This window comes from Haplochromis burtoni, unplaced genomic scaffold (genome assembly GCF_018398535.1).
Source record: "Haplochromis burtoni strain Fernald_Lab_line unplaced genomic scaffold, NCSU_Asbu1 Contig_217, whole genome shotgun sequence".
NCBI classification, from domain to species: Eukaryota; Metazoa; Chordata; class Actinopteri; order Cichliformes; family Cichlidae; genus Haplochromis; species Haplochromis burtoni.
Genome location: NW_024582578.1, coordinates 425,614 through 437,995, shown reverse-complemented (window position 1 = coordinate 437,995; position 12,382 = coordinate 425,614). Strand labels below are relative to the sequence as shown.

Genomic DNA, 12,382 nt, shown 5'->3' with positions numbered 1-12,382 from the left:
CCGGGATGTTGTAGCACACAAATCTGCACAGTTGTTATAGTCAGTGGGAAATTGTGCAACACTTTGGTCGCTCTAGTAAATGTTTATGCTCCGAATAGAGATGACGAGACTCTCTTCAAACCTGCCTTAAATAAGTACTCTCTCATCCCGGGGGATGATTTTAATTGTTGGTTAGACCCAGTTCTGGTGTCCTGCGGGTTTTAGATGCGTCCTTGATCCACCAGAGCTTATTTAAATGGCTAAATTACCTCCTCAACACTTCTTGAAGTTCTCCAGAGGCCTGGTGATGAACTAATCATTTGATTCAGCTCTCGAGAGAGACCTCTCACACGTGTACCACACGTATTGGAGAATCGTTTACGCTATCACTGACACTTAATGCCTGCAGCAGGTCCACTCCTGTGCCAATCACAGTGTAGTTATTTCACACCCACCTACAACGGGATTTCAACTCAACCCTTCTGTCTAATGACAGAAGATGAGATAGACTTTTGCTTTGCTACTAACTCCTCCCCAGAGACTTCCAGCCTTGTTGTATGGGATGCCTTTAAGGCCAAATTACTACTTATTCAGCAAAAACAAGCCGCTCACGAACAAAATATGTTAATGCACCAGGTTAAACAGACAATTTTTAAAAAGTATGTTGAACTCAAAACGAGGCTTGACCTACAAACAACATACTCAACTGAACGGCGACAAACCTGATAGATAACTGCCAAGTCTTCTTAAACTTTCACAGCTCATGAAAAAGTGAATCATGTATTCAGGGACATCCTGATGCATGCTCAATCATCCGGGTAAGTAAATCGCCAAAAGTTGGTTCTGTTCATCTGGATGTCCAGATGAACAGAACCAACTTTTGGCGATGTATTAAAGAACTTTTACTCAGAGCTCTACACCTCAGGATCACAAACTAACTGCAACACAATTAATGACTTTCTAGCCAAACTTAACATTCCTGAAATTCCACCAGAACTTAAAACAGGGTTGCATGAACCCATGTATCAGCTGGAAGTGTCCTCAGCCAAAGCTTTGATCTGGAAAATGCTCCGATCGGAAATGTTTCCTTTTGGAATTTTACAAACACGTCTTTACATTACTGTCTGCACAGCTTAGTCCAACCCACACTGACTGCTTTAAACTAGGATCTCTCCCTCTACGAAGCCTGTTTCACACTATTAAGGTAAAGATAAGAATGTATATATTAATTATTATAGACCCATTTCTCTCTTGAACACAGACGCTAAAACATGTGAAATCACAATAAAGCAAAGGAATTTCTGCAGTAGATAGAAGAGTACCTGATATTTAACTGTTTACTCTGTATTACTCTGTTACTTTGTTACTTCGATGGTCCCGAAGGAGGTTTTCATCTGAAACACAGTTCAAAGTCAAATCTATGACCTCCTTCACATTTCCCAAAGCCGTCTGCAGTGGGGTGACTCTGGCCCATGGGCCATAAGTTTGACACCCTTGCTTTAAGCTGTATGATGGTGTCACACGCCTGTAAGTGAACACAGGCCTTTATGGCCTCAGTGTGTCCAGTGTAGTTTGGTTTTTCAGTTGAACAGGTTAAGGCCACATTAAGCTGGCCGAAGGGACACAAACACCGACAGCTGGAGACCCGACAGCCAAGCAGTCAGTCCTGTTATACTCCTGTGAAGGCTGCTTGAAGTCTGCCGCCTGGGATATGTGTAGTTGGCGCACTGTTATGTAAATTCTGTGAGTCTGTGCGGTAAAAAAAAAACAGGCGAGCATGTGGACATCCACACGGATGCTCGTCATCAACGTCTGATGATGAAATTTATGGGCTCAAGTCCGCGTCACGTATAATCATGACCTTAAAACTAGCTTTGGTTTTGTTTTCCTACAACTAAAAACTTCAACTGGCAAGATAACGTCAGCCAAAATTAACCAAAAGGGAGCTGGTTTGATCCAATAAGGCTCGTCTCAACAAACAGTGAGCTTCAACATCAGCAGGACAGTCAGTTCACAGAGGGACCGCTCGGCCTCCAAACATCCAGGTGAGCTCGGTGTCATTATACTGATACTCGGGTATACAGCACAGACAGCAGAGCAGGACTGGGTCTCATCGCTGGTCTTACTCTGTGTTAGCTTGTGAAAGCAGAAACAGTGTGATGAATTACTCATTTAATGGCTGCGTGTGTTATTAATAACTGTAGTTAAAGGAGCTCTGTGTTACTCTCACTGAACAATCACTGCGATGAAACTGATATAAACAATCATTTCCCAGAGCTTCAATTGCACTACGGCATTACTTTCACATTTCAGCTTCAGCTCAAAACAGGTTTAGTCAGTTTGACAACTTCAATCAGCAAAACGACAGAAACAGTCGGCCCGATGCCTCAGCAGTATTAAAGTCTCTGCAGGAAACTGTTTTATTTCCTCTTGCCGCTGCAGACAGAAGTGAACCACAATCTGATTTTAGTGCTCACTCTGTGTGCTTCAAACACTTCCTGGACCAACAAACTGGAAGAAAGTTTAAACGCTGCGCTCTGCAGGTGAGTCAGCTGACTGTAGCGAGTGCGCAGGACGAGGTTTACATTTGCACATCCGACACCTGGAGAACAAGCGCAGACAGGAAGCGTTACCTTGACGGTGGGGTAGGTCTTCCTGTTCTTCTCGCTGGTGGCCCCCGGCAGACCGCCGTGAGACGGCCCCTCGCAGCCGTACCTGAACCTGAAGCCGCGCTGTAAAAAACAAAGACAACAGTGCACACCTGTATCAATGCATCAGCTGACAATCAGTCGCCTTGTTGTTCTAAACACACGTTCAGGTGATTATTCATTAAACAGGTGGGTGAAATCCAACTCTGAGACTCGCGATGCTTCCCTTTCTTCCTGTTGAGTCATCAGTGTTAATCCAGCTGAACTTAAAGGAGCTCTGTCATCAAATAAATATATACAGGCAGGGAGGAGGGTGTGACATTTAGGGGGTGAAATTAGATTAAAGGTGTAAATGTTTAGGATTCAAAGCTCAAAAATTAATGGGAAATACTCCACCCAAGTCAGTGCCCTCCCACTCCCGGGATAAACAGCGCCGCTAACACTTTGACCTTTCGTTCAAAAACATCATGGCGGTGACAGAAATGCTAATGATGAGTCTTTAAAATCAATGGGTGACGTGCCAACGGCTACATCCAAATTTACATACTTCAGTTTGACTGTAAATACAAGCTTGAACAGAAAGCAAGCAGCACCATGAGAAGCATGCTAAATAAAGACTTCCTGTTTAAAGTATAACAGAGATCATTAATGACCACAGACGGTCACTAAAATAGGTCTTATGAGCGTTAAATGTATTTCTTCCGTCAGTGTTAAAATAACACCTGTAAGTTCAACGCAGGACCTTTTAACACCTTAACATCCTTCACTTTAATGACTGACTCTTTAATGACTCAGGGGGGGACCCTGTTATTGACCCCCCCCCTCAGTCTTTGCTCCACTTTGCTGCACCTAACCTAACTGTGTTTCACTGTCCATTAAAGCAGCGGTCCCCAACCTTTTTTTGTGCCATGGACCGGTTTATGTCCGACAATGAGCCTCAACTCTGGCGGCCCGGTACCAAACGACTCATGGACCAGTACCGGTCCGTGGCCCAGGGGTTGAGGACCGCTGCATTAAAGGAAGTGACATCAGAACACGGTCAGAGTGCCGTTACAGTCAGCGTGACCATCAGCAACAAAAGACAGGAAAAGAAAACAGCAGTAGTTACAGGTGTGACTTAAACAGCCAAACATCCTGTACTAAGTCATTTCCCTTTTTTAATTCTAAATAAAACCAATTTAAAAATAAACTAAACCCAGCGGTCAGTCGTCTCTGATAAGACAGGAGAGGTGAGTGTTACCTGTTTGGGCTGCTCCACGATCTGCAGGAACGGTCCGTCCACTGAAACCACAAAGACTCAGATTCAGACTCAGATTCAAACACCTTCTCATACAGCTGATTTGTTTCTTTGAAAATTCGTTTTGGGGTTTCAGAGGTGTCAGAGAACTGAGATATCTCACACATGAAATAAAGACCGAGCTACGCTTTTCTCTACACAAAGTTTCCCTGGGGTATCTGTCACCCCTCACCCTGGGTCTGGTCTCTGGTTTGACAACCATCTGCTGACCAGCAGTGCTCTAACCAATCCTATTCAGTTTCAGTGATAAGACTCTTTGAGCTGCAGACCATCAATATTAGAGGGAGAACCCCAACAATCTCCTGTGAGCAGCACTGTGACACAGTGAGGGGAACTCCCTTCCACGGTTTGAGGTTTCCACGGTTTAAAAATTATTACAACTATGTCATTATTGCTGATAAGTAGACCGTAAAGAGTGTTTAACCAACATTTCAGTTTGAGCTCCTTTTTAACTTCAAACTTTTTTGATGTGCAATAAGAAATGTTTTGTGTGAGGTCATCGCCTGTAGTGGCGTCTCGTTTTTTTCTAAACTCTCTTTTCAGAAATGTTTTATGTTTTTTTCTGTTGTGTTTTTTGAAATGTCATCAGTTTTTCTTAAAATATGCATCTGATAAGTAGGAGAATGTAAAACATCTTCCCTGAAATCTCGTCTCATTTGCTATCAACATCCTGTAAAACGGCTTTCAAGAAATCTGTACGCGACAGTGTTTCGAGTGTCTGCGCTTCGATTGGAATTTCGTGCCACCTGAAATGTCTTTTGCGGTGATCCTTTCCTGAATTGTCGTTTGTAAAACTCGTAACGCGGGCATCTTGCGCAATATCGATTTTCTAAAACGTTGAGATTTATGTCATCTTTCATTCAGTTTTGTTTGATGACACATTTTCTAAAATGTCACGTTATGTTTAATGTCTTTTGCGACATATTGTGTTTCATGTCAGGTTTCCCGTCATGTGAGATTCTGTTTAATGTCGGTGAAATGTTGTCTCACATGAAATATGAACTGTGGAATGTCGCCCTTGTTGCGTTTCCTCTACCATCCATATGTGCAGGAGAGACCGGTTGTATTTTTCCACACGTTAAAAGAAGAAATGCTGTAATCGCCACTTTCTGCGTACCACTGTAGCCACATGTAAATGTAAAGAGGAGCCAGTTTCCCCATGCGAGCTACACCTCTGTCTCTACTCAGAGAAACGATGTGTTGATATTAAAGGGAAGTGAGAGCTGAGCTGCCGTCCCACAGCCACCACAGAGGACACGTCATGAAACTCCTCTTTCACTTTACCTTCATTTTTTCCCCCTCAACAGAAATTCACTTTTGCAAAAAGAAAGTGGAGTTTCGGAAGTTTTTCCTCCCCAGCGGCATCTGTTCAACCTGTGTGTGGTTTTAATGTTTCTTTCACACATGTTATAGAGCCTTCAGCTTCTGTCTGAACAAAGGCTTCATTCATGCCGTAACGGTCCATATAAAGCTCTCATTGTCTGACGTAACAGTCCAAGTCAAAGTCCATTTGTCTGACTTTTCCTGGAACTTTAAACCAAATCACACATGAAATTTATTGTTGGGGGTTTTTTGGTAAATAGTTTTTTTTACAGGGAATACCAGTGACATAAGTCTTAGTGGGTCCCTTTAAATTTTGAGTATTACCTAAACAACAATGATACGCGTGGATATAACGACCACAGTCAACCAAACGACGAGTGTCAGGAAGCAAACACTGCAACAGGAAAAGAACTAAACTGCTTTTCAATCAGGCTCGAGTATGTAAAGTATGAGCTCAACACAATTACACAAATGGGGCAGCAGATACTTTATCTCCACCTGCGTGTTTTTTATTTCATGCTAACCACACAGTAATAACCTCAGGATGGCGGAGTGAGTGAGACCAAAGGAAACCGTCTGAAAACAAAAGGCCTGACAGCTTTTGTGGGGACGGCAGGAGAGACAGGCGTGATGGTTGCGTGACAGTGTGGTATTTTTATGCACGAAGATTAAGCCGTCATCTCAAAATGACAAGTTTAAGAGATGATTAATGCCACCCATGGCTGCTCTTTTTTTTCTTCAGAAATTATACTATTGTTCAGAAACAAAGGGGAAATCCAGATAAAAACAACACAACACATTCAAAGTAAATAAACTCAAAGTACAGAGGTCAAATCAAGCCAACAGGAAAGTACTACATGACGTCTTATTGTTGGACCAGCAGTCTGAAACCCAAAGACACCCAGTTTAAAGATAAAGCTGATGGTGTGGGACACACCTGCAGGACTCTCACCTGTCCGCAGAGACGTCTGAGGCATCGCAAAATGTGGAAACTCCCATGACGGGTCCATCATGATGTTATCAAACATCTGCAGTAAAGACAAAAACACAAAGTCTGACTTTAGACTTAAATAAACACAGGAAGACATTATTATTATTTAGTTCTTGTTCTTCACATGTGTGCAGCTTGAGTGATGTTAACTGCAATAATTCATGTTATACCAAAGAAACAACAGTCCATTAGCGAGAACAGGACAGTTATTTACAGCAGCTCGGATCAGAGCCCCACATCAGTGCTTCTTAGGGTTCAAGCAGAAGAGATACCCCAGCATCGTCTGTTCAAAGAGTCTGCATGAATCGGTGCCACAAAGGAACCACAACCAAGGAGGAAGATCAATAAGAAGGACGAGAAGAAGAAGACAAAGAAGGAAAAGAAAGCACTGACATAGATCAGGAATATACAAGCAAATCAAGAAGAAGAGACAGATCAAGACAAGGAAGAACAGGTATAAGACCACGAGGAAGACAAAGACCGACAAGCAGAAGATGAAGCTGTTCAAGAAGATTAAGGCCAAGAAGAAAAAGAAGAATAGGAAATAACAAGAAGAGGGCGACGATGTAGACGAACATCGAGAAGAAGATCACGCAGATGAAGAATATAATCAATAAGAGCTATACAGAGACCAAGAAATACAAGGAAGATGAAGCTGGAGAGGAGGAAGGAGTTGAAGATGACAACCAGGAAGGAAAAGATCAGAAGAAGATCAGAGGAGAACCACAGAAACAGTAATGATCAAAAAAAGCTAAAGAACAACTGAAAAGTGCTGCGTGGAAAATGTTCCAAAGAAATGAGTTACTGTAATCACATTACATTTGTGTCTAACACAGCAATAGAAAGTATTAGTGCACTAGACTCGATGATCAGCACAGGTAATCAAACAACAAAGCTGCTGGCCAATCACGTTCTTCAATAATCTGCATGATGTTGGACAGAAGTGACTCAAAGAGCCTTTTTTATGGCTCCGTTCACGAGGAACAAGGAACAAAAATAGCAGCACAGTTTCCTAATGTTGAGGATCGATATTGATACTGTCTCATTTACATGCACACATGTGAGCACTTCCCACTGTAATTCCGCTTTTCTAAAAAGGTTGTGATACCTTGATACTGGTATAGATCCAAGTATTTCAAAGGGTTTAAAAAGGGGGGAGATTGTCTCCTTCAGAGCAGAAATATGGGCTGTTATTTGTCAGCCTGCAGAAACTGTGACATCTCCCACTGGTTATTAAAGTCATGTTTTTGGAACCTGCTGCTTTTTTCGTCATCATTTTGTCAATGACATCCTAAAACAGCCCTTGCTTTGTCTCCCTTTCTGACTACAAAAGGAGCATAATTTACCAAATCATCATCATATTGGGTCAAACACGACTTAAAATCAGTAAATGAGACTATAAGCTGGACATTATAAAAAAACATGGAGGCTGAGCCCAGGTGAGTTTACCTGGTTGGGAGTGTGTAGGTAGTGGTCGTCTCCGGCCATGGTGGCGTCTGCAAAAGGTCGAGCAACACGTCAGTTAAACCCACGGAGTGACATCAGCGATTATTATTATGAGTAAGAGACCAGAATGACAAAAGTGCTCTGTTCATTCTTCTTATTTTTATGTTTTCTGCTCATCACAACACGTTTAATTATAACTGAGGCTTTTTATTTGCACTCCTCTACACAACCGTCTTCACCTTGAATTAGAATTCTATATGAGTAAAGTGACTTACTCTCTAAATACTCTACTTTCTGTTACAACTACTTCATTCACAACTTTCTTTTTTCAAAGCGACCATTAAAAACTGCAGAACTGCAACAATTAATGGTTAATCTCTTATTTTAGCAACAGAAAATTGACTGACAGCAACTTTATTGACCGTTTATTTGAGGGTTAAAGGCCTTTTTAGAGGTCAGCAGTTACTTTGAACATTTGCTAAAGTTTTTAATTTAGCCAGAAACTGCCGACAGCTTTTTCCATCCTCTCTCTCGTTACGTTTTCCCACATGTTGGGAAGCCTTTGTGCACTTGCAGTGACAGAACAGTGGCATTATAATACTATTTCTCTTCTCCTGTTTCTCTGTGTGCTACACTCCGTGTGTGAGGAGGTGCACCCACAGCGAGACTGAGAGCAGGGACAGGAGGAGTACCAGCAGTAAAGACTCTCACACTCAGCTCAAATACAGAATACATTTGTAAATGTATTTTTCTTTTCTTTTCTTTTTTGGCATATTTTATTTTAGAAAGTTAGAGAAGCAACATTAAGGCTCAACCTGATGTTAGCGTACCGATGAATGGCGTTGAAAGTTGAACTGGTGCATCCCTTTTCATGATGCATATAGGCCTGTAAATGGTAAACGAACTGGTTCTTAAAAACTGCATTTTATACCTGACCACTTAAGAGCAGGGGTGGGCAGATGTGTCTTAAACCAACACAGCTGAATTAAATTGCTAAATTACCTCCTCAGCATGTCTTGAAGTTCTCCAGAGGCCTGGTGATGAACTAATCATTTGATTCAGGTAAGTTGACCCAATGTGAGATCTAAAACCTGCAGGACACCGGCCCTTGAGGCGTGGAGTTGCCCACCCCTGACTAAGAGAGGCCTGACCTAGAGGCCTTTATAAAAGTTGCCTTTTTGTGTGTCTTAATGCAGTCTTTCGACCGATATTAGAGTGAAGGCCATTTCGCTTGTATGTCACTTCCTCCTTCACTTAACACCTAAGCTGCTTTCACTGCAGCCCAGAAACCACACAACAGCCCGATCACACAGTAAATGGTCTTTGAAGGCATGCTGTTGGACAGGAGCTGGGGGGGGGGGCTGGTTTGGTGGTGGGAGGTATAAACCTGCTGCACAGGTTTCACCTGACAGTTTTTAGATGCTTAAACAAGCATGCAGTTGTTATTTTTAACTGGAACTCAGTGGCTGTTATCATTATTTTGGAGCTGTGTGGATTAATGAGCGTCAAACTACCAGTGAATCTGTTAGAAACTGCACCTCACTTCACAATGGGGACACACCACTGGCACTTTTTTGTTTGCTGTTTCAGTCATGCTAAATAAGGCTTTGATAAGTCCTTTATAAGGAGTAATAAAGAGCTAATATCATAGTATTTAAGCTGGTAAGACGGCTTTGGTCTTGTATTAGAGCAGGGGTGACAAACTCAAATACACAGTGGGCCAAAATTCAAAACTGGAACAAAGTCGCGGGCTAACGTTAATATTTATTGAATTATATTTATTCCTCCAGATATAAGAATGAATCTTTTCTTATGGACTCAAACACGTTTTGCTGAAAAACTGAATATGGAACAAGCAAAGCTTAATACTAAACAATATATATATTAGCTGTATAATACCAGTAGGCCAGCTCTGATAGTAATTTGGTATGGCTTCGCGGGCCAAATGTAATTAGGCTGTGGGCCAAATTTGGCCCGTGGGCCAGAGTTTGACACCTATGTATTAGAGTATTTCAGGGAATTTGGAAATTCTTGTACCAAAAAAGAAGAAGAAAAAGAAGCAGAAAAGAAAAACATGGAGACAGTCCTTATTGCATTAGAATGAGGAATATGTATTAAGGTTGTTAATTCAAGAGCACAAACTTTGCTGAGCAAGCTGTGAAACATGCAGGCAAAAAACTAAATGTAAACAGTTGACATGACGGCAGTAAACACTCGGGCTTTAGTCCCGTTGAGAAATTTACCTGCTGACTTTTAAAAAGGTGACTATGGAGGGAAACACTTCCATCTCAGTTCATCACACTGTGAGACCTCCAGAACTAACCTGCAGAAGTAGGCCAGGTGTCTCCAGCAACTAACTTCCTCAACGATTATTGAAATTTGAGCACCTTTGAAGGTTTCCTCATTTTTGCTTTCTTGCGCTTGTGCACGTGTTTCTCGTGAGTTTACCTGGGTTTTCTCCTTATATTTATCAATTTTTATCCTTTTCCTCAAAAATTGGATTTGCGAAGTGCACATTTTTCTCGTGAATCTGCAGGTCTTTCATAAATTTGCCTCTTTTTTGGCCATCTTATTAAATGTTTTTTGGCTGTTGTCGTTTTTTATTGTCAGTTTATTAATTTTATACCTTGTGAACTGAGTTTTCTGTTCTCGGAATTCACTCTTTGTTTATTATATATATAAATATATATTTAACCTTCGGTGATACACAGTTTGTAATACACAGTCGTTTAAACCCGATAATAACTACTGATTATTGATCGCTGACACTTGTTACCTGTCAGCAGCATCGCTCGTCCTCGTTCTCACGAGCGTGCCTGTGTGATCTACGTTAGCTCTGCGGCTAACAGCTAATTAGCTCCTCCGGGTTGTTGTTGTTGTTGTTGTTCATGTGGCTAAAGTTAAAGCAGGCAGGCTGTTGGCCGGCGCTTCCACAGCACCGACCTCAGTGCAGCTCGGGTCTAATCTCGGGCTTCAAGTCAAAGCGAGCCCCGTCCTCGCTAACCGCTGCCTGTCCTGGCTGCCCGGGAGCTAGCCTCGTAGGTTCCGTATGCGGAGAGCGTAACACAAAACTTCGTATTAAAATCTGCCAGTTACACCGTCCTTCGCTCTTCACTTCGGTACACTGAACATTGCGATATAAATGAATAGATACCAGAATCAGCCGACCCCAGTCATGTGTTCGGCAAGTCTAAAATCCACACAGCAGTTCAGTGTAAATAAAAATGTCGTTTTAATTATTTTGTCAGTTTAACCATTCTGCCCTTTGGCTACCAAAGACCAGAGCGAGTTAAACGAGATTAAAAGTTGGATTAAAGTTCAAACTTTCACTAACCCGAGATTTTGATTTTTGATTAATCGTGGCCGAATTAGCTGGTGGGTGTTACAAACACGTAATGCACTTTGACGGTGACGTGAAATATTCCCGAGGCTACTGACATTACAGAAAATAAAAGCTTGCCGTTTTTAACATGGAGTTTGGCCCGGGGTCCTAACAGTTACCTGGCTAATGAGGAAGTAAGCAGCAAAACAAAGCCAGCTGCCAAAGAGTTGTAACGGGTCCCGCTGAAGTTGTGATTATGAATGGAAACGTGCAGCTGGCTGGTTAGTTTAGTTAGCTGGTTAGTTAACCAGGCTGTTACCTGTTTCGGTCGGTCAGGTGAAGAGTTCTCTTTGAGTGACAGTCCTCCTCAGTTCGCTTCACTTGTGCACATCACTGCGCCATGCTGAGCTACCGATCCATCCACTTTACCCGGAGTACGTCATGACGCGACACGGGCGCGTCATTACACTTTAACAACTTTAATGAACAATTTTAATCCGAGTGGGATTATAATCCAGAGGGAGCGACAGCAGTCCCGCAGGTGACACTGACTGACGATTGTCAGTTGAAATAAAGTTGACTTGATTTCCTTCCCCACTGGAAATTCCCTGTGACGTCCAAACGAGGCAGAGAGCGGGGAAAACCACGAGGTCTCACTTCGAGAAGAAAACACAGTCTGAAGAATATGAATCAGAAACCGAGTCCTCCTGTTTCACCTCAAAAGAGGAACTGAGCCCAGACAAAGCAAAACGCGTTGAAATACACAGTAACAGCTCAAGTTACACACATAGGTTAGTAATAATTCAGTCCTGCATTAGAAATACCACAGTAATACATTACAAAAGTACTCCAACTCCATACAGACGGATTAGCCTTGAGACACATGAGAAAGGTTTTGCTACAGGACAGACGGTGGTACAAGTATAACTTCTAGGGATCTTTTGTAATAACAACAATAATAACAGTAAAAACTTTTTTTTTTTTTAAGTTTTACATCTCAGAAATAATTGGAATTACAATTAATTTATTTCATTCTTCGAGCTGATTCGGCAACTATGAGCAGGGACTTCTATCTAGATCGTCTTTAGTTATAAATGCTGTACTTAAGGAAAGGTACAAGAAAATACCAGGGGCAGCAGTCTGAGCAGAGAAGCCCAGACCTCCCTCTGTAGTCACCTATCGCTCATCCGAGGGAACGCCGAGCCGTTACCAGGTAAGCCGAGAGACATAATCTCACCAGTGTGTCCTGGACCTATCCCAGGGCCTCAGAATCAGATACCTGAATCACCTGAGCTGGCTCTACTCTGAGTCCCTTCAAAATGGCTGAACTCCTAATCTCTAAGGGAGAGCCCAGCCAGCATTTGGAGAAAGCCCCA

General features: G+C 42.2%; 1 protein-coding gene across 1 annotated transcript in view; it reads right to left on the bottom strand.

Annotated features, from left to right (window-relative positions):
* nfkb1 (nuclear factor of kappa light polypeptide gene enhancer in B-cells 1) overlaps positions 1–11,637 on the bottom strand; it is a 29,034-nt gene extending 17,397 nt beyond the window's left edge. Inside the window, exons 1-5 of the mRNA XM_014338335.2 lie at positions 11,326–11,637; positions 7,688–7,734; positions 6,185–6,275; positions 3,868–3,908; positions 2,613–2,711 (exon numbers count right to left, since the gene is read on the bottom strand). Coding sequence (XP_014193821.1) covers positions 2,613–2,711; positions 3,868–3,908; positions 6,185–6,275; positions 7,688–7,726 — 270 coding nt within the window. The 5' untranslated portion in view covers positions 7,727–7,734; positions 11,326–11,637. The remainder of the gene's footprint in view (positions 1–2,612; positions 2,712–3,867; positions 3,909–6,184; positions 6,276–7,687; positions 7,735–11,325) is intronic.
* Between the last annotated feature and the right edge of the window lie 745 nt (positions 11,638–12,382).